Source organism: Camelus bactrianus, chromosome 5, assembly GCF_048773025.1.
Source record: "Camelus bactrianus isolate YW-2024 breed Bactrian camel chromosome 5, ASM4877302v1, whole genome shotgun sequence".
NCBI lineage: Eukaryota > Metazoa > Chordata > Mammalia > Artiodactyla > Camelidae > Camelus > Camelus bactrianus.
Window position 1 is genome coordinate 18,034,813 of NC_133543.1, and position 27,312 is coordinate 18,062,124.

General features: G+C 48.8%; 1 protein-coding gene and 1 pseudogene across 2 annotated transcripts in view; both read left to right on the top strand.

The window, feature by feature from the left end:
* The window catches only part of SCTR (secretin receptor), a 70,672-nt gene that overhangs the window by 30,050 nt on the left and 13,310 nt on the right, over positions 1–27,312 (top strand). Inside the window, exons 3-7 of one of the 2 annotated variants that reach the window (XM_074363517.1) lie at positions 5,406–5,513; positions 12,062–12,165; positions 15,213–15,310; positions 16,588–16,720; positions 18,894–19,014. In XM_074363517.1, coding sequence (XP_074219618.1) covers positions 5,406–5,513; positions 12,062–12,165; positions 15,213–15,310; positions 16,588–16,720; positions 18,894–19,014 — 564 coding nt within the window. Of the gene's footprint in view, positions 1–5,405; positions 5,514–12,061; positions 12,166–15,212; positions 15,311–16,587; positions 16,721–18,860; positions 19,015–27,312 lie in introns of both variants that reach the window. The other variant, XM_074363516.1, reaches the window with a different exon arrangement.
* LOC123616686 (beclin-1 pseudogene) lies at positions 1,296–4,216 on the top strand (annotated as a pseudogene).

A 27,312-nucleotide genomic window follows, 5' to 3' on the forward strand; every position in this document is an offset into this window, starting at 1 on the left:
CTCCTCCCTTGTCCAGGGCCACAGCCTTCCCGTTACTCCCTGGGCTGCTCCGCCTTCAGAGCCCCCAGCCAGGCATCCTGATCTCAGGCCTGGCCGCCTCCAGCCCTCCCACTTCCTCTCTTCCTTGCTCACTCTGGGGGCTGGTCCTACTGCCAGGGGAGAGCCAGCGCACCTGCCTTCAGCTTCCTCACTCTGCAGTCCTGCTCCCTGGCCCTCAGGCTCAGCCCCAACTCATGCCTTCCCGTCTCTCCAGCTCTCCTGGCCTGGAGACAGGCAGGTGGGTGGAGCCCATGAGGTAGCACCAAGGAGCATGGCCGGACAGTCGCCTCCCAGCCCCTCCATTTCCTGGCTGTGTGACTCCAGGAACCCCTGCTTTATCGCTTCATTCATCTGTAAAACAAGGACCGAGCCAGGTGCCTTGGAGCGCTGCTGTGGATTAAATGAGCTCACGTGTGTGAAGCACAGAGCCACTCCCACTAGCACCAGACCAGAGCTGGTGGGCAGAGGACTGGAAGGCTGGTATCTTCACATGGGATTTGGAAGTCAAGTGGGCATCACGGTGAAAGCCTGTTTACAAGGGATGCGTAGTGGGGAACGGAACAGAGGCCAGAGGCTCAGGCCTTCATCCATTCCTTAGATGCTTGTTGAGCACCTGCGCTGTGCGGGCCCTTGCAGGCGCAGGCCTCCAGCAGTGGGGAACAGACAGGGTCCTGCTCTCACCTGCTCTCTGCCCCGGATTGGGGAGCCATCTGCACCCAGACAGCAGGAGGAGCCACCGACCAGCAGTGACCTCCCCTGGCCTCAGGAGTCTGCCTGTCTCACCATCATCTCCGATTTGAGCAGATCTGAGCCCAGAAATGGGGGCCTCCACTGTGGGGAGGGGGAAGGTGCAGCTTGGAGATTCTCAAAGTCTAATGACCACATTCAGCAGCCTCTCTAGGGAGTTCTTAACATGCAGATTCCTGGGTCTCAGAATGACTGGTGATTCTGATGTTTACGGCAGGATCAGAACCTCTGAAGTGGGGCAGATTGCTGGGGAGACTTCACATAGGACACAGATGTCAAGAAGGATATTGATGCTTTGAGCCTGGTTGTATTCACACCTGAAAAAAGACTTGCTCTTTACAAGAGCTGGGAATTTGCCATCTGGGTCATCCAAGAACCCCCTTCAAACCATACCCATCTGCCAGTCCCTGGAGTTAAAAATTGCCCTGCAGTTCAAAGGCTCCTGCCTGGCCCACCACAATGCCGAGATGAAACAGGAAGGGGCTTGGGGAGGATGGGTCTCTGGGAGGACAGTCGGGAGGGAGCTGCCATTCCCCTGCACCCACTGAGTGCCAGGCTTTTCATGTGGGGGTTTACCTCTTCCTCTTAACAACCTCAGGAAGAAGGCATCTGTTTCCCCCAGAATTGCTGAGGAGCCAGGGTAGAGAAGCTAGCATGTGGTGAGGTAGGGTGGGAACCCAGATCTGTGGACTTAAAAGTCCAGGCTCTTGAAATCCTCTGCTGGTGGATGAGGAAGTAGCTGTAGGCTGGGAGACGGCAGTTATAGAGGCCCCGCTCCCAGGTACACCTGAGGCCATGGTGCCCCCGCAGTAGACCGGACCAGGATGGCGGGCTCCGGGTCCCGAGGGATGAGGGATCTAAGACAACCAGCAGCACCATGTGTCCACGCTGCAGCCAGTCCCTAAAACTGGACACGAGCTTCAAGATCCTGGACCGTGTCGCCATCCAGGAGCTCACAGCTCCGTTACTTGCCACAGCCCAGGTGAAGCCAGGAGAGACCCGGGAGGAAGAGGCTAACTCAGGAGAGGAGCCGTTTATTGAAACCCACCAGGATGGCATCTCTCGCAGATTCATCCCCCCAGCTAGTCCATCCAGGCCAAGCTTTGTGCTGAGTGCCCCCATGGAAGACCAGCATGGCCTTCCCTTGGGAGAGGGGATGATGTCTACAGCAAGTGCCAACAGCTTCACTCTGATCAGGGAGGCATCTCATGGCGGTACCATGGAGAACCTGAGCCAAAGACTGAAGGTCACTGGGGACCTTTTTGACATCATGTCAGGCCAGACAGATGTGGATCACTGGCTGTGTGAGCAATGCTGGACACTCAGCTCAACGTCACTGAAACTGTGTGTCAGAACTGCTAACACGTTTGGAGATCTTGGAGCAAATGAGTGAAGATGACAGACACAGCTCCAGGTGGAGCTGAAGGAGCTGGAGTTGAAGAGGAGAGCTGGAAGATCGGAGAGCTGGAAGATCCAAGAGCTGGAAGATGTGGGAAAGAACCATAAGACAGTGGCAGAAAATCTCGAGAAGGTCTAGGCTGAGGCTGAGAGGCTGGATCAGGAGGAAGCTCAGTATCAAAGGGAACGCAGTGAATTTAAACGGCGACAGCTGGAACTGGGTGATGATCTGAAGGGTGTAGAAACCCAGATACGTTATGCTCAGATGCAGCTGGATAAGCTGAAGAAAACCAGTGTCTTTAATGCGACCTTCAACATTTGGCACAGCGGACAGTTTGGCAGAGTCAGTGACTTCAGACTGGGATGCCTGACCAGTGTTCCTGTGGAATGGAATGAGATTAATGCTGCTTGGGGCCAGACAGTGTTGCTGCTCCAGGCCCTGGCCAATCAGATGGGCCTGAAATTTCAGAGTGTCGGCTTGTTCCCTTTGCAAACCATTCACATCTGGAGACAAATCTAAGGGGCTGCCATTGTGCTGTTCTGGGGGGATGTGGTTCTTCTGGGACAGCAAGTTTGACCATGCAGTGGTGGCTTTCCTGGACTGTGTGCAGCAGTCCAAAGAAGATGTTGAGAAAGGCGAGACATGTTTTTGTCTTCCTTACAGGCTGGATGTGGAGAAAGGCCAGATTGAAGGCACAGGAGGCAGCAGCGTCTCCTAATCCATCAAAACCCAGTTTAACTCTGAGGAACAGTGGACAGAAGTTCTCAAGTTCATGCTGACGGAAGTGAAGTGGGGTCTGGCTTGAGTATCCTCATGGTTTTATAACAAATGACTGGCTTTCTCTTGTCCTTAGGAAGTTGTTTGCCTTAAAGGCTTTAAAGTTTGTTTTGTTTGCAAAAAAAAAAAAAAGTTTTAAATTAAATTTGAGTACCTTTAAACAGCACATGTTTACAATACCAAAAAAGAAAAAATCCACAAAATCCACTTTATTTTAAAATATCATACGACAGTCTCCAGAGTTATAACATGCCATGTATAGCGACCAGCCTTCATCATACTTTTGACTCTTAACCCAATACCTTCCTTTCCCTCTGTCCCCTCAAAACAACTAATTTAGTGGGGAGGATATAGCTCAAGTGGTAGGGGACGTGCTTAGCATGCATGAGATCCTGGGTTCAATCCCCGGTACCTTCACTAAAATGTATATATACACACAAACACACACACACACACATAAAATAAGTAAATTACCTCCCCCCAAATAAATAAATAAATAAAAACTGGACATGTTAAAAAAAAAGAGCTTAAAAAAATAACTAATTAAATTTCTTTTTTTTTTAATTGAATTGAATTGAGATTGGTGTGTTTTCACTGGATTTTATTTCTCAACTACCTGCACCTACGATATGAAACAGAAACTTTTGTCTCCAGTGAGATGGAGATGTGTGAGATGCAGTTGGATAACGTGAGAAAATGACATATAAGCTTTGGTCACCGTATGATGTCGATGCAGGAAAAATGAATGTGGGGTGAGAGGAAGGCTGCATCCCAGGTCTCAGCTGAGTCCCTGGGATGTGCCCCGCCAAGTGTGAGTTCTTGGCTTCGCGCAGAAAAGAATTCAAGAGCAAACCGCCGTTGAGTGATGGTAGATTTATTCAGAGAGATGCACCCTCCGTAGACCGAGCGTGGTCTGTTTCAGAAGGTGAGAGAGAGCAGTTGTTAGTGCTTATGGGCTCGGTAACTTCATATGCTAACAAGCGGGAGGACCATTCCAACTACCCTGAGGAAGGGGCTGGGGTTCCCAGGAACTGGGCCTCTGCCCACTCTTTGACCTTTTATGGTCAGCCTCAAAGCTGTCATGGCGCCTATGGGAGTGTCATTTACCATGTTAATATATTACAATGAGCGTATGAAGCTCAAGGTCTACTAGAAGTCAAATCTCCCACTGTCTTGAGCCTCAAGGCCTCCTGGGAGTTGAATCTTCCACCGTTTTGGTGTTAATCGCTGTATCCTTCCTTGAATGGCTGTGCCCTGCCCACTTCCCTCCTGTCTCATAGGTAACTGATAGCAGTGCAAATACAAAAAAAAAAAAAAAAATTATAGAAAAGAGGACAGAAATCACTTGCATTGCTATCAATCATCTATAATTTAGAGTTGCAAACTGGCTCAAAGACAATAGAAGGCTCGCAGAATCAGATACCCCAGGAGGCTGTGCTTGGACGATGCCTAATTTTGCATTGAAGATCCCCAGTAATCTTTTTGATTCATTTCAAAGCCTTTCAGTTGCCAGAAGTGGGCAATGGGTCTGGCTCTGAGCTTCCTAGCAGCCAAAGCAAAGAGCAAACAGCCTCAAGATGCAGTGTCTACTAGGATAGATACATACTAGCTGTTCAGCTCTGGGTTGCACTGAGATTGGGTTCTCCCTCAGTGAGGGGCCTCACCAAGGGAACCCTGTGGGTGGAAAACAGCATTCTCAACGATATTGCTACTACAGTTGCAGCAGCTTCTGACGAAGTTGCTTCTATAGTGCGGGGCAGTGGTTCTCAAAGTGTGGTCCCAGACCAGCCACACCAGTCTCACCTGGGAACTTCTTAGACATGCAAACTCTCAGGCTCCAGGAGACTCTGGGGGTGGGACCCAGCTATCTGTGTTTTAACAAGCCTCTGGGTGATTCTGATACAAGCTGAAGTTTGAGAATCATGGGACAAGTTTCTCAACCTTGCCATCACGATAGAACTATCTGGAAAGCTTTATACCATATCATGCCTGAGCCCCACCTAAGACCAATTACATCAGGATCCCTGGAAGCAGGGCCCAGTTATGTATGTTTTTGACACTCCTCAGAGGGTTGTACTGAGCAACCAGGATGGAGGCCCACTGCCATCGAGTGGTTAATGCAAGCGGAGGCCAAGAGATATTCCAGCTTCTGCTCTAGACAAACCCAGACCTGTACTTATGAGTGAGGCCTGTAAGAGATGATGTAGGCTCATTTCTTCCTTCTTCCCTTTGTGTTTTCAACACTGAGCACTTACTATGTAGACAGCAGAGGCCAGGGCCCCAGTGATGGAAGGGCACATTAGACACCCTTGGTTCCTGGTCTTAAGGAGTCAGTACGTAATGGGAACATCCAGAACAGGGTGCAGGGGATGGTGCCAGGGTGCTGGGGGAGGCCCTTGGTCCATGCTCCATCCCTGACTGATGCCACTGCTCTTCTTGGCAGGCTGCGAGGGGCTCTGGGACAACATGAGCTGCTGGCCCTCTGCCGCGCTGGGAGAGACGGTGGAAGTGGAGTGCCCACGATTCCTCTGGATGCTCGTGGGCAGAAATGGTAACCACTCAGCCCGAGGGTCCTGGCTGAGAGACTATGGGGCAGCCCCTGGGTGGGGCTCAATCTGGAGGTCCGAGGCCAAGGAAACTGCTCTGGGGACAAGTAGTGAGTGGAGTGATGGGGGTGGTCCTTGTTGGGGATTGGAAGCCTCGCTTGGGGTGGTGCAGGGTAGGCTCAGTTCTCAGGGTCCCAAGCAAGGGGGCAGACGGCAAGGTATCAGGGACATGATAAAGGAGGCTGGGCGTGCTGCTCTCTGCCCACACCCCCATTTAAGGGCTCCCCTCCTTCCTTCCATGTTTCTACCCCCTTAGTGATATAGGAAAAAATGGAGGGCACGAGAGGATGTCCATATCCCAGACATCTGTTGATTCCCTGGGATGCGCCCCATCAAGTGAGGGTCCTTGGCTTTGCACAGGAAAGAATTCAAGAGTGAGCCATGGTTGAGTAAAAGTAGATTTATTCAGAGAGATTCATACTCCATAGGCAGAGTGGAGGTCACCTCAGAAGGCCAGAGAGCATGAACCCGATGTGTGGGGTTGTTAGTTTTTATGGGCTTGATAATTTCAGATGCTAACAAATGGGAAGATTATTCCAACTAGTTTGGGGAAGGCGCTGGGATTCCCAGGAATTGGGCCACTATCCACTTTTTGACCTTTTATGGTCAGCCTCGGAGCTGTCGTGTTGCCTGTGGGAGTGTCATTTAGTATGCTAATATATTACAATGAGCGTATAATTAAGCTCAAGGTCTCCTGAAAGTCAAATCTCTTGGACCGCAAGGCCTACTGGGAGTTGACTTTTCCACCATCTTGGTGCTAACTGCCGTGTCATTCCTTGAATGGCTGTGTCCTGCCCCCTTCCCTCCTGTCTCATTAGCACTCAGGGCGCCTCCTTTAGCCCCTGCGTCTGTGTCTGACTCTGCCAGGCCCTGCTGATAATCTGTGCCCTCCCTGGAAGCCCTTGGCCTCCTGGGGGGGATCTCTTGCCTAAGCCAAACTGCAGTTTACAAGGATTTCCTTAATTTCAGGCCAGGAAGTGAAGAAGTTGTCTCAGACGGGGGACACTCAGGGACAAACTGGCTAAAGCCCCATCACGTGCCAGTCACTTTTCTATACACGGGCTCATTTAGTCATCACAAAACCCCTGTAAACCACAGACTTTGTCCCTTCCCTTGATCTGGTAAAGCATACTAACAATAGGGACTAAGAGGGGTCAGCAGTCTGCCTCAGGTTCACAGCTGAGGGATGGAGAAACCGGGGACTTACACCCAGATTTCTCTTCAAAACTAGTGCTCTGTCCTCGGGGCTATGGTCAAGGAGGGTCTACGGCCCGGTGGTGGGGGTGATTCTGTTGGAGGCCAGGTAGTTGCCTGGCCTTTGGCCCCTGCCCTCAGTGTAGTCATTTTTAGTCCAAAGCCTGGCCTGGCTGGCTGCCCCTCTGCCCTCATCCATGCAGGACAAGAAAAGCTGCCTGATGAGGCCCTTACCAAGAACAAACTCCCCGGGAGGAAGAGTATAGCTCAAGTGGTAGAGTGCATGCTCGGCATGCTCGAGGTCCTGGGTTCAATCCCCAGTACCTCCAGAATAAATAAATAAATAAACCTGATTACCTTCCCCTATAAAAATAAAGTCCCAAACAGGAGTCTCTTCTCCATGTAGTTATTCTGCATTCAGCACCTCTCTGCTCATGCTTTCAACACCCAGCTTCCCTTCTGACTGGCGAGGGGCCCTTGGCCCAGAGGATCACACGAGGGAGATTTCAAAGGATCAGGTCTGAAAGTGATACCACTGCTGTCCATGTTGGCTGTGCCATAGCCCAGTCACATTGTGACACCTCCCTGCAAGGGACATGGGGAAATGTGGTCCAGCTCGGTGCCAGTCTCTGCCTCAGGGCCAAAGTTACTCATTATCTCTGGGTCTCAATTTCCTCATCTGTAAAATGGGGAGAATAAAGAATACCAGTCCAGTAAAGCCATGCTTGGGAATCAATTTTAAGTATCTTCCTTTGTCCCTTCTCTCCCTCTCCTCCCCCAAATCCCTTCGCAAGCACACAAACACCAGCAAACTCATCAACAGTCTTTATCTCCTGGCATGACCCTCCATGTCTTTCTCTGGGGTCTGTGGAGCCCAGAACACAGGAGATTAAGCCAGGCACGGTTGACCTGGGGCAACATGCTGGTCAGTGAAAGGCTAGGACCAGACCCTTGTCTCTGGCTCCCCGTCCAGTGCTCCTCCCTGGCTGACCAAGTCTTCCTGTTGGAGGGACTTGAAGTTCCTCCTTTCCCTTCACAACCTTCTCAGAGCCACAGTGCCTCCGTCTCCCCCATCACCATCCCTCCCCCACTGCCCTTCCACAGAGGGACAGGCAGAGCCATGCTCATAGCCACATCCTTCTGTAATCAATTGCTTGAACCCCTGCCTTAACTAGAAGCCCACTATCTCCTTCTAGAGGCTCTCCAACCCTTTAGCTGCTTAAGACCCATCAGGGGCTAGCCAGGGGTGCAGGTCCAGGTCTGCACGTTGTGAGGAAGGGAACTGGGGTCCTATGACTAAGTCTGCTGCAGTTTCTCCTTTCTGCCACATGGTGTCGCTGTGGAGATGCAGGATCCATGTGCCTGCACGTCCATCCTGAGGCAGGGCTCTCTATGCACAGGATGGGGGTGGGGGTGGTCATCTCAACCTGGGGGACCACTGTGCTCATACCCAGCCCCACGCCCAGGGCCTTGGCCAGCCCAGGAGCATAGATGAGATGAAGGCCACTCCAGCCTCAATTACTCACCAAGAACAGTCCTTTCCATCACCTTCCCTCCCCAAAGATCCATCTCGGGTCTGATTAGATTCCTGCCCCCTTGGCCCCCTCTCAGGAAGGAAGGCTCCTCAGTGATGTCCCACAGGACTCCCCACCTCAACCCAGGGAGGAGCGCCCAGTGAGGACGAGCTGGTGTTCTGGACCCTTTCTTCCTTTTGAAAGAAAAACAAATTAGTTCTTTCTCAGGGTACAGACTGTATGAGCCCAGACAGGATGGGTGTCCACGTGACTGGAGAAACTGCAGGCTGGGTTCTGCCCCCAGATACTTGTCTGTTTGTGCTGAGAATGTTCCCTCTAGGATGCATTCCTTTGATTCTTAAAAGGGCACTTATCTTTCAGAGTTTTTTATTAAAAAACACACTTTCCGAGCAAGATCAGGCCTTGGTTTTCTTTCCCTTCTCTCTTAGTGAGGATTGGAGCCTTGACGCAGTAGAGGTTCCTAACCTGATTGAGGTCCTGGAGGCTTTTGAAGATCAGATAAAAGCTTTGGCCTGGCTCTTACCCAAACCGCATGCAGGTACACACACAAAAATTCTGATTGTGCCTTTGGGGGCCTTTGACCTGAACCTGGGTCAGGACCCTTCACCTATTAGGAATTAAACCCAGTGGAAGTGGGTTGGAGGGGACTCCAGAGAGAGCCCACCCCTTGTCTCCTTCGCAGTTCAGCTGCGAGCCCTGTTAACAAAGGGCCCTGCCTTGTTCGCCACTCTGGGCACCTGGCCTGGGTCACATGCGGCATCTGTCTTGGGAATTCTGCTGGGTCAGTGAAGAGCAGGCCCCAGGACAGGCAGCCCAGCCTCCAGGGACACACTGTCCGATAACTGCTTCTGGATTCCAGGAAGTTTGTGTGGTTTTAATTCAGTTTCTCATCCACCAGCCTCAATATGACCCCCATTCTTTCCTGTCTGACAATGTAGCTCCATTGATTTAACTACAGAAATCTTCCACCCGTCTCCTAAATTCCAAGAATCCACCCCTCCTCCCCCAATCCCAGTCTATTTTAGAAAAGCCAAATGCAGAAGGGAAGTAGCCCTGTGGCGCCCGCTCTGTGTCTGGCACCAGCCTGGGTGATTTCCGTGGGCTATTGTATTTCTTGCCCAGTCCTGCAGCTTGGGTGGTTATTGCCATTTGACACAGAGAAGCGATGCACCTAAGGTCACACAGCAACCAAGAGGCAGTGCTGGGTTTCCAGCTCAGATGGAGCTGGTTCTAAACCTGTGCTCCAGGCCACATGAGCCGTCATAGACCTGGCATGACTAGAGCCCAAAGGCCACGATGTCCTGCCTGAGCTGCCCCTGGGACTGCAGGGAGAAGGCCAGGCAGGAAGACGGTACAGTGATGGGATATGTCCCGGTGGGGCACTTGCCCAATTCTGGGTCTTGGTTTTTCCGTCTGTAAAATAGGCCAGCAGCATCTCCTTCAATTAGATCAGAATCTGGTGGTTCCGGAAATGCCGCCATATTTCTCCAGCTCAGTGGAACCCATTTGATCCTAAACCCTGAGAGCCAGTGGCCCAGACCCTGGGGCTTGTCAGATCGAGAGGAACATGCCAGGCCTAGCTAGGGGGACTAATGGGCCTTGGACAGAATACTAATTAGAGCAAAAGGGGTGGCACTGCTCCTAGCTATGGGGCTGGGATCAGCGCCCTGCACCCGCAGCATCCACATAGCCCGACCCGGGGACTGGAGCCAGCCCTCCGCTGCAGCCCAGAGCAGAGGGCACAGCTGGGCCGGTCAGTGCAGGCAGGGAAGCCCCTCCTGATGGCTTTCCAAGTCTTCCTTCTTGGCTGGCAGCTCCTCTCCCCTGTCTTTGTGCTTCTGCTCTCAAAGCTCCGTCTGGACAAGCTCTCCCCCCTTTTCTCATAGAAGAGGTTAGAGTGGGCTCTTCATCCCCCATCCTTTGCTTTCCTAGCCAGCCAGCCAGCCTGCAAATGTTTGAGGAGGCAGAGCTGGTCCGGGCAAGCCCTGGGGAACCCTTGGGACTCATCGTCTGCTGAGGAGACAGGGGAGCCATTGTCACTACAGAGTGAGGGGCCAGGGTGCAGCCTTGTGCTGAGGTGTGAGTGGTGAGCCAGTTACCTGGTGGCTTGTAACACAGAAAAACACAGAGGTAGAGCCTTGTCATCGCTGCTGAAGGGCCAATAACTCCATTCCTTCTGTGAGGGGTGGCTGCCTGGCAGGTTTTAGCTTGGTGCCACCCTGCTGGTTTTCAGATGCTGGGGAGCAGGGCATGAAGTTAGGTCTAAGGTAGAACTTCTTGGGGGCTTAGTGGCAGAGCACGTGCTTAACATGTGCAAAGTCCTGGGTTCAATCCCCAGGACCTCCATTTAAAAAATTTTTTTAAATCAATAAAATACATATTAAAAAAAATTTTTTTAAGTAGAGCTTCTTAGTGCAGGAGTAGGACCAGGAGCCAGGAGAGAAGTAGAAAAGTTCATTATGGGTGTGGCCTTACCCAGGCCAGATTCTCTGGGGGACCCACCCAATGAATGGCTCCAGCCCCTGGAAGCGAGGAAAGCAGGAGTAAGGGAGGGGATTAGCACGTCATGTGCAGGCCTGAACCCGGGGTTCAAATCCCATGTCCCCCACTTACTGCAGCGCAATCTTGAGCAAGGTCTTGAACTCCTTTGTGCCTCAGTTTCCCCAGCTAGCAAGTGGGTGCAGTACTTACACGTTAGAAGAGATTTTGCCTATAAAAGGAACAGTGCCGACCTCACAGTCTTGTTTGGATTTAATGAGTTAAGACGTATCACATGCTTAGCCCGGTGCCTGGCATGTGGTCATTACCATGTTCTGTTAAAGTAGACAGTGACATTTTATAACTGAGTAACTACACAATCATTTGTGTGAGATCCACATTTTTTTGGTTAGGGATGTGTCATCAGAGTCACTCTGGACTGATGTTCTTAAGCATTCCATCCAGTCTCTCTAATCATATGAGACACCGCAACCCCTTGAAAAAGTAACAGCGTCCTCCTAGCTTGAAGGCGCTATTCTTTGGCGAGCACCCAGGTGGTTGGGGAGCACAGCCCCCTGCTTCGGGAAAACCCTCAAAAAGCCTGAAGTGGCACCTCAGCCAGTGGGGGTGGAGGGTGGAGAGTGGAGTTTGGACCTGGGGAGGGAAGGGTGAGGGGTGGGGACGGGCCGGGGTGAAGCGGGTTACAGCGGCACAGAGTCTAAGATCCCTGGAGTGCAGCTGGGCCCCGGGTGGGAGCAGTGATGCTGGAAGTTCTGCTGGGTCCTGTTGAGAGGAGTTTTGGGGAGTGCTGGGTACTGTGACCTGTGTCAGTCTCCTCCCTGGTGGAGCCTGGTGCCTGGCACAGTGGGACGTGGGGCGTGGGGGTGTGGAGGAGGCAGTCGGGGCCAGGAGGGAGGCAGGCAGTGCTTGGCGGCTGGGGGCAGGTATTCATTCAGGGCCGGCCTGGTTTGTAAGTCGAGGTATCGGGGCTCCACAGGTCTGTGTCTCTCTTTCACACATGCACACACACGCAAACACATCCTGGGTCTTTGCGCCTCTAGGGCCATCCACCTACGTACCTCTCCCACCACTTTTTCTGACTCTTACAAATCCTTCAAGGATCAGCTGGGCCAGTTGGGAGTTGATGGTGTGGTTCTGAGAAAGGTGGCTGGGGAGAGAGTGACAGAAGGAAGCTCTGGCTGCCCCCAAGGCGTGGCAAGGCACCTGGAGCCCCAGCCATCTGTCTGCTCCCCACTGCTCACCTGAAAGATGCTTGGCCCCCGCAGGTTCCATGTTTCGAAACTGCACACAGCGCGGCTGGTCGGAAACCTTCCCCAGACCTGACCTGGCCTGTGGGGTGAATGTGAACGACTCTTCCAATGAGAAGCGGGTAAGCCTGCCTACGCCTCCCTGTGGGGTAGGGGCCTCCCTGCGGGGTGGGGGCCTCCCTGTGGGGTAGGTGCCTCGCTATGGGGTGGGGACATCCCTGCGGGTGGGGGCCTGCAGGGCAGGAGCATCTGGGGGAGGACAAAACGGAGCCGGCCCAGGGCTGAGGTCAGGCAACCTGGGGGCTGTGCCCCTCACCTCCACACCTCCCCTGCTCTCTGGGGTGGCTGGGCCTACTTCCCTGCCCTCTGTCAGCCCAGAGATGACGGTCCTGAGGGCCGTGGCACAGTGAGGGCTGCCACGTGCCACCGTGACTCTAGGGGTCAGGTGGGCATGAAACCCAAAGAGCAGTGACTGGGGCTAAATGCTTGGAGCCAAGCCGGTGTGTCTGAACTTGCCCTGTGACCTTGGTGGGGGTGAGGAGGACTTAACCTCTCTGTGCCTCAGTTTCTTCATCAGGGAAATGGAGTTAATGATAGTTCTCACCTCACAGGCTTGTCAAGAGAACCAGGGTTAACTCACAGGGCTGCTGAGAGGGGTCCCTGGCCGCCACATGTGCTCATAAATGTTCCTCTCAGAGGAGCCTTGGGTGGGCCTGGTTTGAGAGAGGACACTGTGAGCTGGGGGCTGAACGTCTTCAGATGCCTCCAGCGGCCTCCCTGAAGGCGCCATCAGTTTCAGAGAACCCCTCCCACCTCGCTTTTCCTGGCTGATTCATTCACATCCTTCAAGACTCCACTCCCGCTCATCAGCTCCGGAAAGCCCGTTTTGCCATCTCACTTAATACCCTTTGTTGGCTTCCAACTATCAACTACCATGTTATAGTCAATCACCAGCACGTGCCATGCATATCCATCTCCCCAGCTAAACTATGAGCTCCTCAGAGGCCTTCATTCACTCAGCAAACATCTAACCAGCAACAACGGTGGGCCAGGCGTGGGTCTAGGTGCATGGAAGCAGCGCTGAGAAATCAAAAAGAGTCTTATTCATTTCCGGGCCTCCAGGGCCCAGCACCGTGCCTGGCACCTGCAAGGGGCCGGATACCTGTTTGTCGGACGGAACGTCTACGTCAGGCCAGCTGCTTGATGCACGACTACGCCGAATCCTCAGAAGGACTCATTGTAAGGACATTATTTTCTCCATTTTGCAGAAGAGGAAACTGAGGCTTGGAGGCGAGGAATGTGTTTAGAAAGGAGCAGAGAAAAAAGAAAAGAAAAAAGAAAGTAGCAGAGGCAGGATTCAAACCGAGTCTAGTGCCTTGTCCTCTGCCTTCTGCTGCCACCCCACTAAGGCTAAACATAGGCTAAACTTCCCAGTGGGAAAACAGGAGGAAAAGCTTCCTGGTCCCTTGGAGGATGGGGTGGGAGCATGTTAGAGAAGCATGGAGGGGACACAGAAGAATTCAGGGAGAAAGGACAAAGTTGGGAGGAAGATCGCAGCTGCTTTGGAATTTTTTCTCAGGGTTCTCCCGCTATAGCCAGTCAGTCTTGTTCTTCACAAAGGAGACTGACTGGGGGACCAAAGTAGAGGATGGAGTCTTTTCTCTCCTGGGGCTTTTCATCCAAAATGGGAAGACACATGAGGTCTTAGCTCTGAGGGGAGTAATTTAATAATGGGCCCCAACAAGGAAGCATATGGCCTTGGAGGGCTGGTGGATGGGCTCTGACCTCTGTAGATTCCCATTTCTATCACTGACCTGTATGAAGACCGGAGGCTTATGGGCATCACATTCGTAAAATCCACTAAGATTAAGAGGACCAGTTTGTATAATGAGTGGCAGGTTCAAAAGGATGCTTTAGGCTGCAAACGACAGAAATTTCCAACCAGCTTCATAAACTAATGTGGTTCACGTAACGAGGCAGTACAGAGAAGGGGCGTCAGGACTCTAATGAAGCAGCCCCGCCAAGCCACCAAGGACCAGGCTCTTCCTGTCTCTCCTCCTGCTACCCCAGTGGCTTCTTCCCAAGGCTGGCACTCTCTCGTTTTAAGATGACTGCCATTGGTGACTGTTGCCGCAGACATCCCCAAGCCTGCTTGTCCAGGAGAAAGGACAGCCTGACTTCTGGTGCCTTTTACACTCTTAAGAATTATTGAAGACCCCAAAGAGCTTTTGTCTTTGTGAGTTATATCTATCAAAACCACACAAAAGGACTGCTCGCTTAGGCTAATCAGCTGGGAAAGAATGGAGCTCAGGGCCTTAACTGTGATATTAGTGGCCAGTTGAAACTGTAAAATGCCAAAAGAAGGAGCAGAAACTTAACAAAGATAAACGCAGAGCTCTGAACCTAACTCAGAAAATTAATTGTCCAAAAATAAAAAATAAAAAAAAAATAAAAAAAAAAGAGACCTATGGTGGCTTCAGCTTATGTTAGGAAGAAAAAAAAAATCCCTAAGATTGGAAGGGTTTCCAGACCATGTGATTTGCTGGTCCCTAAGTTCTGGTCCACAGACTGGCACAAACTTTGTCTTTGATTCTGAGAATTGAATCATCCTTTCTTACTGTTGAAATGTCTATTTGTTTTTTCCCTTTAGTCAGATGATGGTGAAAATGTGTAAGTCTAAAACTATTCTAAAATGAAAAGTTTATTTTTAAAATAATGCTGGAGTTTAGATACAAGACAAATTCAATTTATTTTAACTGGCTCCAGAAACGGAAAAGGGGCCAATAGGTACAATTGAAAAGTAGTCAGATTTTAGATTTACACAAGGGAAAAAAAGTTTAATACTTTACACTGCTGTATACTGACTGCCTTCCTCAAAAAGCAGTGAGCACCTCATCCCTGAATGTATTCAAGTAAAGGACTGAATTCAGGGTGGTAGCAAGGGGCCCTATACATGGGGTAGAAGTTTGAATTGGCATCAGATCCGCCAGATCTTTTCCCAAGCCGAGCTGTCATGAGTCTTTGAATTTTGTGACCTTGGGGTAGGAGCAGAAGAGTGGTCAGAGTTGAAGGGGTTCAGGCTGCCTGTAGCAGGCACACCCGAGGCAAAAAAGAGCAGATCCAGCCAGGTGGACGGGTGGGGCTGACACACGCCTGTCTCTCTCTGCAGTACCAGTTCCTGCTGAAGCTGAAGGTCATGTACACTGTGGGCTACAGCTTCTCCCTGGTGATGCTCCTGGTTGCCCTCAGCATCCTCTGTGCTTTCCGGTGAGAACTCGCTGCCAGCTCTGCATCTTCCCAGCCTGCCCCAGGCACAGCCTTTGGGTCTCTTTTCATTGCTGAGACCAGGGAGAGGAAGCTCTGCCTGGGTCACTTTGTCTCCTCTTGATCTAAAGCTTACCTGTGGCAAAGCACTGAAGTATCTGCGACCTTGTTCGTTCCTTTATTCATTCAACATTAACTGTACATCACTAAACACTTACTGCACCAGTTGCTTTGCATGCATTATTTTTTTAATTTATTTTTTGAATGGAGGTGCTGGGGACTGAACCCAGGACCTCGTGCATGCTAAGCATGTGCTCTGTCACTGAGCTATACCATCCCCCCTGCATATATTATTTCTAATTTTCACACAATGCTGTAAGTATCATTATCCCCATTTTAAAGGTGTATTAGCCAGACTCTTGGTCGCAAAAAACGAACAAACAAACAAACAAACAAAACAAAACAGAAATCTACCTTAAAACAGCTTAAGAAAAACAAAGGTGACTTGATGCACACACTTGACAAGTTCAGGGGCATCTGATGTTAGACGTGGCTGGATCTAAATGTTCAAAGGTATCAGCGAACTAGGTCTGTCTCCTGCCATTTCTTTGCCCTGCATTGGCCTCATCCTCGGGCAGGCTTTCTGCCAGAGTGGCAGAGACGATTACCAGCAGCTACAGGGGTCCGTTCTACCAGCTCAGCTACACCTGGGCAAGGAGACCCTCTACTCCATTAGTTGCAATGAAAATCCTGGGGGAGTTCCCATAGGCCAGGCTTGGGGCACGTGCTCAACCCTGAGCCATTCACTGCAGCCGGGTATGGAGAGCTCTGATTGGTCAAGTCTGTCCTGAAGGTGGGGTGGGGTGGAGTCAGCCCCACCCAGAGCAGTAATGTGTTCCCCCTAAGAAAGTCTGGTTGCGTAGCTGAAAAGTGACAGAAGCTGAGTCTGATTTTTCACTATAGCCTGTGTTCCTTCTGTGCCTCTTGTCCCCCCTCCTACTCCATTCTAAACCATTCTGGGAGCTGGAGATTGTGGTCAGGGCAGAATATAATCTCTCTTCTGTAACCCCAGCTTTTGTGTTGTTTTCAATTGCAGCATGAGTGAGAGTAGACTGGGCACCTGGGGACTGGGTTCCCATTCAGGTTCTGCTAACAAAGAGATACAGAGAGATGTCGTGTCAGGACCTGGGTTTCCCCGGGACACAGGGAGAGGGGCGGACCTGACTGAGCCCCAGCCTCTCCGGCTCTGGCCCCCACACCCCTGCATTCTCTCCCTCCAGGAGGCTCCACTGCACGCGCAACTACATCCACATGCACCTGTTTGTGTCCTTCATCCTCCGCGCCCTGTCCAACTTCATCAAGGATGCCGTGCTCTTCTCCTCCGACGATGTCGCTCACTGCAATGCCCACAGGGTAACATGCCCATGGGGCCCAGGGTGTGACCAGGCCTGCCTGCCTTCCCCGCCTAACTTCGGGGAGAGTGGTAGCCGGGATGTCCTTCCCCCAAGTCCCTGCTGAGGCTCCACTTAATGCCTAGGCTAAAGTGGCCAGTGCTGGGGCTGGGCCAGGAGGTATCAGGGTGTCCCACGTCCCCATGCACAGTCTGGGACCCCTATGAAAGCAGTTTGTTGTGAAGCCCGTGGGGGCTGCTGTTCATCTCCTAGTGTCCGGGAGTGGATTAGCCACTCTGGAAGTTAGACACATAGCAAGGATCCTCCTTTCCCTACTCCTGCCAAGTCCCAAATGTAGACAGATGGCCAAGTCTAGAGAGGGTTGGGATTGGTTGTAGAAAGGAAAAGGTGGCCATATGCTTGCATGTCTGCATGCACAGATCTGCGGGAAAACAATCATATTCTGTTAAATCTAACCCTCTTCTTTTGAATGCTCAGATGAGTCAATTTGTTGCACTACCAGTTTGTCTCAGTTGAGATCCCTTTTGCTGTACATTACAGAAAACTGTATATCAGTGGCTTGAACAGATGGGGGTTGTTTCCCACAGAAGCGATCCACAGCTGGGTAATCCAGAGGTGGCACAGTGGCCCATGATGGCACAATGGACACAGTCCTTTTCCCTTTCTGCTCTGCTATTCTTGATCCTGTGCTTTACACTGCATGTTAGCAAGATGGCTGCTGCAACCCCAGGCCTCACATCTACATTCCAGGAGAAAAGGAGGAAAGTCAAGGTTAAACATTTCTTTTCTTTGGGAGGCCTTGCCTTCTCATTTGGGAAAGGAGGCTCTCCCACCAAGACTACATCTACATCTCATTGGCTGGAACTGTGTCAAGTGACCACATCTAACTGCAAAGGAAGCTGGAAGACTGAGTTTGTTTTTTGCTATCATCATCTCCATAGCAGAGGCAAGCAACAGGGAAAGGGACTGGAGGTTGAGATTGGTTTAGTCAATCTGCCTGCCACTTCCCAACACTCACATCTGTAATTGCTCACGGATCTGTTAAGTTTGTAGTGTTTATAGTTTTTCCTGTGTGTGTGTGCACGCGTGTGTGTGTTTTCTGACTCAAACTGAGAGGTCCCTGAAGAGGGCCCATGTGTCTCAGGGAGATTTCCAGGATGAAAGGAGATTACCAGAGTGGGAGTCAGAGGACTTAAATTCAGGCCCCACCCCATCACTGACCGGCAGTGCAGAAGCCCAGCAGTGCCCAGCAGGAAATATTTTCAGATTCTACTAAACAGCAGACTCACGAGCCAACCATGGGCCACACCTGGAATCAGTCTCTGGGAGGCCACAGGGTGGGAACCACAGATGGCCAGCAGGGCGGTGCTGGGTGCTCCTCCTCTGTGGACATAACCTTGCGGCATTCTGGCAGCAGCCCTAGGGCCATCCCAGGAGCTGTCCTCTCTTCAGGGGACAGCTTAGTGAAAGGAAAGACCCTCCTAGCAAGGGTATGGGAGCCAGGCTAGCAAAGAAACCTCATGCCCCACAATCCCACAGGCATAGCTTCCAGGTCCCTGCCAGGGACTTGCCTGTGACAAGAATCACAGAATCAGGTGAGGCCAACGCTGTGGCATGCCCATCAGGCATTTAGAGGTCTCCAATCCAGACACAGGGCACCAGTCAGGGGCTGTGTCTACTATAATCCATGTTGCCCCCTAACATAGTTGCCACATCCCTTCTTCATCTGATTCCAGGAAAACTAAACCCGGAAAGGATTTTGTTAACCTGCTGCTCAGAAACCCCCTTCCCTCTCTAGGTCTCAGTTTCCTTATCTGGAAAACGCCCTCACTTCCTGTTGGGCATTGAGCAGTGTATGACAGGTTTATAAGTGGCAGCCAGTCCCAGAATTTGAATGCAGTCCCCTGCTGCTGTGTGCAAGAGCCCCTTGGCCATCTTGACTCAACCTGCTGGCCTATGGATTTCCACTTTCTAGAGAATTCTATGAGCCTGGTCTTCTGATGGTGGGAGGCCAGAGGGGATGGCCATGAGCCCCAGAGTCTTGCTTTGCGGCCTGGACACTGGCCCCTACTGTATCCCACCACTGGCGGAGGGAAGCCCACAGCTGCCAGCCTGGGGCTTAGCTGCCTCTCCTTGTCCAGGTGGGCTGTCAGCTGGTCATGGTCTTCTTCCAGTACTGCATCCTGGCCAACTACTCCTGGCTGCTAGTGGAAGGCCTCTACCTTCACACCCTCCTTGTCATCTCCTTCTCCTCGGAGAGGAAGTGCCTCCAGGGATTTGTCGCCCTCGGATGGGGTACGTTTCTCCATGGGTGTGGTGGCTGCAGGGTACGTGGGAAAGGGCACTGAGACAAGATTTGGATTCTAGTGCCAGCTCTACACTCGGTTAAGTTAGTTAACTCATGAAATCCTATACAAGTTGCTTGGTGTTTAACCCTCTGGCCTCGGTTTTACTTGTCTGTCAAATGGGAAGTAACAGCTAAAACTTAGCCTCAATTTCTGGTGTCCAAAGCCTTTTACCACTTGATACCCCCCAATACTTGTTGCCTCATCTGCCTTAGACATTCCATTCATATGTCTTCATTCCTACTTCCTTTCTTTTTTTTTTTAATTGAAGTATAGTTGATTTACAATGTTGTGTTAGTTTCTGGTGTACAGCATAGTAATTCAGTCATACATATAAATATATTCTTTTTCATATTGTTTTCCATTATAGGTTATTACAAGCCATTGAATATACCCTGTGCTGTACAGTAGGACCTTGTTTTTCTATTTTGTATACACTAGTTTATATCTGCTAATCCCAAACTGCTAATTTATCCCTCTCCCCACACCCTTTCCCCTTAGATAACCATACGTTTGTTTTCTATGTCTGTGAATATATTTTTGTTTTATAAATAAGTTTACTTGTATCATATTTTAGATTTCACATATAAATGATATCATGTGATATTTGTCTTTTTCTTTCTGACTTACTTAGTGTGATAATCTCTAGATCCATCCATGTTGCTGCAAATGGCAATATTTCATTCTTCTTTATGGCTGAGTAGTATTCCATTGTATACATATACCACAACTTCTTTATTCAGTCATCTGCTGATGGACATTTATGTTGCTTCCAAGTTTGGCTATTGTAAATAGTGCTGCTATGAACATTTGGTGTGCATGTATCTTTTCAAATTAGGGTTTTCTCTGGATATATGCCCAAGGGTGGGATTTCTGGATCATATGGTAGGTCTATTTTTAGTTTTTTCAGGAACTTCCATACTGTTTTCTATCGTGGCTGCACCAAATGACATTCCCACCAACAGTACAGGAGGGATCCCTTTACTCCACACCCTCTCCAGCATTTATCGTTTGTGGACTTTTGAATGATGGCCATTCTGACCTGTGTAGGGTGATACCTCATTGTAGTTTTGACTTGCATTTCTCAAATAATTAATGATGTTAAGCATCTTTTCATGTGCCATATTGGGCATCTGTGTATCTTCACTGGAGAAATGTCTTTTTAGGCCTTCTGCTCACTTTTGGATTGGGTTGTTTGGTTTTTTTTGTTATTGAGTTGTGTAAGTTGTTTGTATATTCTGGAAATTAAGCCCTTGTCAGTCTCATCATTTGCAAATAGTTTCTCCCATTCCATAGGTTGTCTTCTTGTTTTGTTTATGGTTTCCTTTAAAAGCTGTGCAAAAGCTTTTAAGTTTAATTAGGTCCCTTGCTTCCTTTCTGAATCAGTTAGGGTGCTTTTGACTGTAGGTATCAGAAAACCTGCTTAGATAGGCTTTAAACATAAAAGCAGTTAATTGGTTCAATTATAACTAACAAGTCCAGGGAGCACCAACTTCAGGTGAGGCTGGATCTAGCAGCTCAACATTTCCTTTTGTCTTTCTACTTTGCTTAACATTAGGCTGTTGCTCCCAGTGTAACTGCCAGCAGCTTCTGGGCTGCTTACTGGCTTCACTGTTATGTCTAATGAGAGAAAGAAAGAGGCTGTGTCCCAGCATTCCCAGCAAATATTCTGAGATTCACTGATTGGACCAGCTTAAGTGTCGTACACATCCTTGAACCAGTCACAGAGGCCTGAGGGAATGGAATACACTGATTGGCTTAAGCTACTCAAACCACATAGCTTCCCAAAGGAAACTCAGGATTCTGCTTCTCAGAAGGAGGGGAAATGGTAGCAAGACAGACAGCTGCACACTCCATTACATCTCTTACCCTTTTCCTTTCTGGTCAATGAAGATGATAACAACTCTGATTTCTTGAGCACTTACTATATGCCAGGCATTGAGCTCGGCACTTTATATGCATTGTTTAATCATCATAACAACCTTCAGAGGCCTCTCAGAAAAACCTTGGCTCAGAGACATGACATAACATAATCCTTTAATTCTTATTCTGCCATAAACAAACATCATCTATCCATCCTTCCATCCACGCACCCATTCATCCTTGCATCCATCCATCTGTCTGTCTATTTATCCATCCATCCATCCAGTCATCAATTGTTCATTTGATAAACCTGTGTAAGTTACCCACTGGGTTCTAGACAGAGTCAGGTGTCTGTGACTGACTCACAGGCTTACAGGGGTAGTCATGTGTACCAGCCATTAGCTTCATTTACTTTCTTGTTGGTGCCTTTAATTAAGAAGTGCCCCTGCCAGGAATGCCCTCCACTGTCTTTTCTGCTTGTCTGAATCCTTACATGCAAGGGCCCTACTTCCTCATCAGACCATCAGGGAAGTTCCCTGAACTGGCAGAACTCACTGAGCCTTCCTGCTTCTGAACTTTGGTAGCCTGATTAGCACATGACCCTCGGCCAGCGGGCACTGTAGGGCTCTGTAGATCTGGATTTCCACATAGGCCAGTAGTCCCACAAAACCTGGGGATGAGGGACTTGCCTGATACAGCTCACTGTGCCCCCAAAGCCTCCAGTTTGGAGCTCAACTCACTGAGTCTTGACTCCCAGATCTGCCAGGGTTTCCCTGTATGAATATGGACAGTTTCATCACCTGTAATATCAGGATCATAACTTATTCAGCTTTCTTTGAGCACTTCTTCGTGCTCAGAAGGGCTTATGGAGATTACAAAAATTGTTTCATTACTCAAAGCGTTTACAGTCTACCAAGGAGACAAAATTGCATTGTGATAATACCTCCATCACAGGTGTTTTAGGAGGTTTAAATGAGATCATGAGAGCCTGCCTGTCTTCCTCAAATATTTATTGAGCATCTCCTATATGCCAGGCCCTGGGGATAGAGCAGCTCATAAAACAGCAGCGGTTCCTTCCCTCCTGGCCCCTCTGCCTGCAGAGCCCCAAGGGGACGTGAAGGGGAAGGTCTGAAGCTCTCCATCCGTGAGAGGCTTTTCTCTTGAAAAAGCAGCAGCCCCTGCCTCAATTTGTACTCCTTTTTTCCTCCAGAGATAGGTTGCTTAAATAATTATATGTCCATCATAAAATTTGGCCAAAAGTGTTTTTTTTTTTTGAGTAGAAAAAAAAATACCCTAATCCCATCTAGTGAACATTTTCTGGGGTTTCCTTCCAGACTTTTTTGTGCTCCCAGTTTTCCCCACATGCTTGTGGTCATCCTGTGTGCACAATTTTGACTCTTGCCTCTTTCCATGAACACAGAAGCATGCTCTGTATTCTTTCAAATCTTCCATAAACATTATGGACTCCTCTGTGAATGTCTCTAACCAAATACCTATTTTTTGGACGTTTAGGTTGTTTCCCATTTTTTGCTATTATAAATAACACAGTGATGAATACTTTCATGGGCGAAGATTATTCCACGTGCAATAGAGAATCCTGGAATTGGGATCCCTGAGTCGGAAGGCACAAACGCTTTTAAAGTTTTTAATAGTCATCCAAAGCTTTTATTCTTTCAAGGTGGCTGGGCTATCAGGCTGTGCCCAGAAAAGGGGGATACCTCTGGCTTTTATAGGCGATGAATCAAGCTTCCACTCACTGAGGGAACTCAGACCAGTGGCTCTGCAGCTGGAGCTGCAACAGAATCACATGCAGGGCGTGTCAAACCCGGCTGCCTGGGCCCCGCTGTGGGGGTGGGGCCTGGGACTCTGCATTCCTAATGAGGCCTCAGGTGACCCTGATACCGCTGGTCCAGGGACCACACTGAGAACCACGACTTAAGCCATTATCAGTCTTTCAAACTTTCCCACCAACTCATTGTCAAAGATATAAAATAATAAATTATACACAGGTGGCCTTCAGAATCCATGTTTGCCCAAAGCACTCAGAACTGAGGCAGAGAATTTTTTTTAAACATTTTTTTATTGAGTTATAGTCATTTTACAGTGTTGTGTCAAATTCCAGTGTAGAGCACAGTTATTCAGTTATACATGAACATGCATATACTCATTGTCACATTTTTTTTTCACCGTGAGCTACCACAAGATCTTGTATATATTTCCCTGTGCTATACAGTATAATCTTGTTTATCTATTCTACATATGCCTGCCAGTATCTACAAATTTTGAACTCTCAGTCTGTCCCTTCCCACCCCTACCCCCTTGGCAACCACAAGTTTGTATTCTATGTCTATGAGTCTGTTTCTGTTTTGTATTAATGTTCTTTTTTTGTTTAGATTCCACATATGAGCGATCTCATATAGTGTTTTTCTCTTTCTGGCTTACTTCACTTAGAATGGCATTCTCCAGGGACATCCATGTTGCTGCAAATGGCGTTTTTTATGGCTGAACAGCATTCCATTGTATAAATATACCACATCTTCTTTACCAGGCACCTATTGATTTAGGCTGTTTCCATGTTTGGCTATTGTAAATAGTGCTGCTATGAGCATTGGGGTGCAGGTGTATTTTTGAAGTAGGGTTCCTTCTGGATATATGCCCAGCAGCGGGATTACTGGGTCATATGGTAAGTCTATTCCTAGTCTTTTGAGGAATCTCCATATTGTTTTCCATAGTGGCTGCACCAAACTGCATTCCCACCAGCAGTGTAGGAAGGTTCCCTTTTCTCCACAGTGAGGCAGAGAATTTTTTTCATCAAAGTTATACATGTACTTGGCTTAAAGAATTAAATAGAATGACAAGGCTTATAGTGTGTGTGTGGGGGAAGCAGTCTCCTGAAAAGAGCCCCCACTTCTGCTCCCCAGAGGTAACACCCTTCAACTCCTTATCTGTTCCTCCTAATATTTACTCTCATGTTTCTGAACAATATTCTACTTTTTTTTTTTAATGGAAGTACTGGAGATTGAACCCAGGACCTCATGCATGCCAAGCATATGCTCCACCACTGAGCTATACCCTCCCCAAGTAGTCTACTATTTCTTGCCTTGTCCATTTAAGGTGTTATTCGTTGACTCCTTGTGAAGGAAGGTAAGGATATAAAATTCTTCATCCACCACCTCCATCCTCCCATTGGAGTTTTTCACAGTTTTTGGCTAAATCATATTCAATGTATACATCATTATGTCTACATCAACACTGATATAGACAATAGACAATATTGACATTGACAACAGACACAGACATAGAATTGACAACTGACATAGAGACAATAGACAATTCTGACAACACTGAGCCAACTGGCATACGATGATTTCACTTCCAATAGTTAACTTTTTCTTTTTCATGGAGTCATTTTGAATGTATTTGTTTTATGTCACTGTCATTAAGTCTCCCAAATTCTCCAACAGAACTGGAAAACCCTCCAGTGATCAAATGCAGCAACATGTAATCCATTCCTGCCTGTTTGTTTGGTTTATTCATGCTGTATCGGTGTCCTAGGGCTGCTGCAACAAGCTGCCACAAACTCAGTGGCTTCAAACACCAGACCTAGTTCTGGAGGCGAGAGGCTCAAAGTCAAGGTTTTGGCAAAGCTGGTCCTTTAGCCTGTAGATGCCTCGCTCCAGTTTCTGCCTTCGTCATCACAGGGTCTTCTTCCCTGTGTTTCATCTTTCTCCCTGCCAATCTCATGGCCTTCTTAAAATGATGTCGGTCGTATTAGATTAAGGTCCTTATAACTACACCTCATCTTAACTAATAACACCTGCAAAGACCCTCTTTCTGGATGAGATCACATTCTAATGTTCTAAGGAAATGAACCTTTGTAGGGGACACTATTCAACCTAATATACCCACCCATGTTCTTTCTAGAAGAGCCTTCTGCCCTCCTGCTCTGTTTGGGCTGGTTGTTCTCTTGACCTGCTTAACTCCCTTAACCTTCATGCTGAGAATTCCCTTCACTTTCCTCCACAGATCCAATTCTTTCATTTCTTGTCTCTTTGGTTTACTCCCTAGGTGTGTTGGAGCACATCCTCCAGTGCCTATCCAACAAAGAGTGTGTGGAAGGTGCATTTTTTGGCCTTGCCTATCTGAAAATGTCTTTGTTTGGTTTTCATACCTAATTTGTAGTTTTGCTGGGTGTAGAAATTAGGTTGAAAAATCATCTTCCCCCAGAATTGTCAAGGCCTTGTGTTTTGGCATCCAGTGCTATGGGACAAGCCACAAGTCATTGTTTCCTGAGTCTTTTTACTTACCTCTCTCGCTAAGCTGCAGGATCCTCTCTGTACCCTGTGTTTTGAAATATAAGGATGCGCCCCCCACGCAAGTGCATTTTCATCCTTTTTTTGCTGGTATTTGGTGGTCCTTTCATCTGGAAACTCACATCCTTCATTTCTTGGGCAATATTCTTACACTCTCTATTTGATCATTTCCTTCCCTCTGGTTTTTATCCTCTCTTTCTGAAACTTTTAATCAGATAGTGCACATCCCGGAGTCAACTTCTAATTTTCTCCTTTCTTTCTTCCTACTTTTCATTCCACTCTTTGTGTTCTGCTTTCTGGGCAATTCCTGATGTTTATTCCAACCCATCTACAGAATTTTTAAAATCTTGGTTATCATATATTACATCATATTCAATTTCCAAGCCCTCTTCCTTGCTCTCTGAATGCATCCTGTTTTTCGCATCCTGTTTGTGTCTGGTGGATGTAATCTTCTCTCTCATCTCTCTGATGATATGCCTTCGAATTGTTTTGTTCAAGTTCCTCCTGCAGCCCGTATGGTCTGTTTCCTCTGAGTTCCCTTTCTCTGGCTGCTTTGGTCCTTGTCTTTTATGTAATCAGCTTTCCTCAGATGTCGGTGACCTTGACTGTTTATATTTATGCGTCACTTCAGAGTTGACTGAAGGCCCTCTGTGTGGGGGCTGGGAAATGTCTCTCCAGGGAGATTGGGCTGGAAATGGCCACGGTTAGGGGATCCCCAGCGTTGCTCTTAATAGGCCTTTTGTCTGGGGCTGTTTAGCTCCTCCAGGGAAGAAGTTTTTCACCTCCTGCCTGCGGTGGGGGTTGGAGGGCTGGAGGAAGGGTTAGAAGCCCAGCTGCTAGAGGTCTGAAAACTGAGCATCCTTGGGGTGGGGCTCTTACCAGTCAGCGTGCTAGCGGGCATGTTCATTAGAAAGAGAATCTGAACCACATGTATGACTTAAAATTTTCCAGTATCCACACAGGTAAAAAGAAACTAGTTTCACTAATTAGCAAAATGAATCTCAAGAACATATTTTATTTAATCCAATATAACCCAATATTAACATTTCAATATTTAATTTTAAAAATTGTTAATAACGTATTTTACATTCTTTTATTCATGCGGAATCTTCAGAATCTGCCATCTGTCTTGCATTTCTAGCACATCTCATCTGAGACCCTCCACTTATCAAGCGCTCAATACACGTGGCAAGAGGCCACTGTACTGGACAGCAATGAATGTAGACCATCACTTTGTCCCTATGTTCAGCCGAGAATCCCCTCCACCCTCTGCTTGGCCAGAGCCCCCTGATTCTCAGCTCATCTTTCTCTGTCGGGGAGGAACAGATAACTGTTTGGCTGGGGGAAGGCAGTGTTGGCCACCTGGAATGGTTACTTATTTCCTCTCCAGACTTCCAAACCCTCCTACTGTTCCCGCCCCACCCTCTCTCCTCCCTGTTGGGGTCCCAGTGCCCCCCACCCCGGGACCTCAGGTACCTCCCCAGCAGCATCCTCGGGGCAGCACTTGGGTTTCAGCTTTCTGTCCTGGGACATCAGTCAGTGCTCCCCTGCCAGTTTCCATGTTCCTAAGTGTGTTGTCATCTTTCTTCCATTAAACCCTTCTTTCCCATTCTTTGTGCTTATGGGCTTGTAGCATTTTGATTTCTTTACTATTATTTTCGAGGGATTTCAAGGAGAAAGAGAGATAAATGTGTAAATTCAACTTGCCATGTTTAACCAGAAGTCAGGAAATGTTCTTGTATTGTATCTTTAAAATTCCCATGTACTTTCCATTCTCTTGTCCAAAATGCACTTTTGTTTAAATGGCATTGAAAGCTTACGTTACCAGTTGAATGGCCAAGCTTCTCACAAAGCAGTATTCAAATAAAACTGGTTATTCTCCTGTGGCCTTGTGTCCCCCCTGCACTGTCAAGCATATCCCAGTTTGAGAAAGGGGCCCCATCAGTGCCCTCTACAGCCTCCATGGGCCTGGCTCCCTCTCTTCTTCCATGAAGAGGTCCTCTGGAATCTAGCCCAAGCTCCCAGGAGACCCCTGGCCCCAAGTGGCCTTCAGGATCCATCTTATCCTGCCT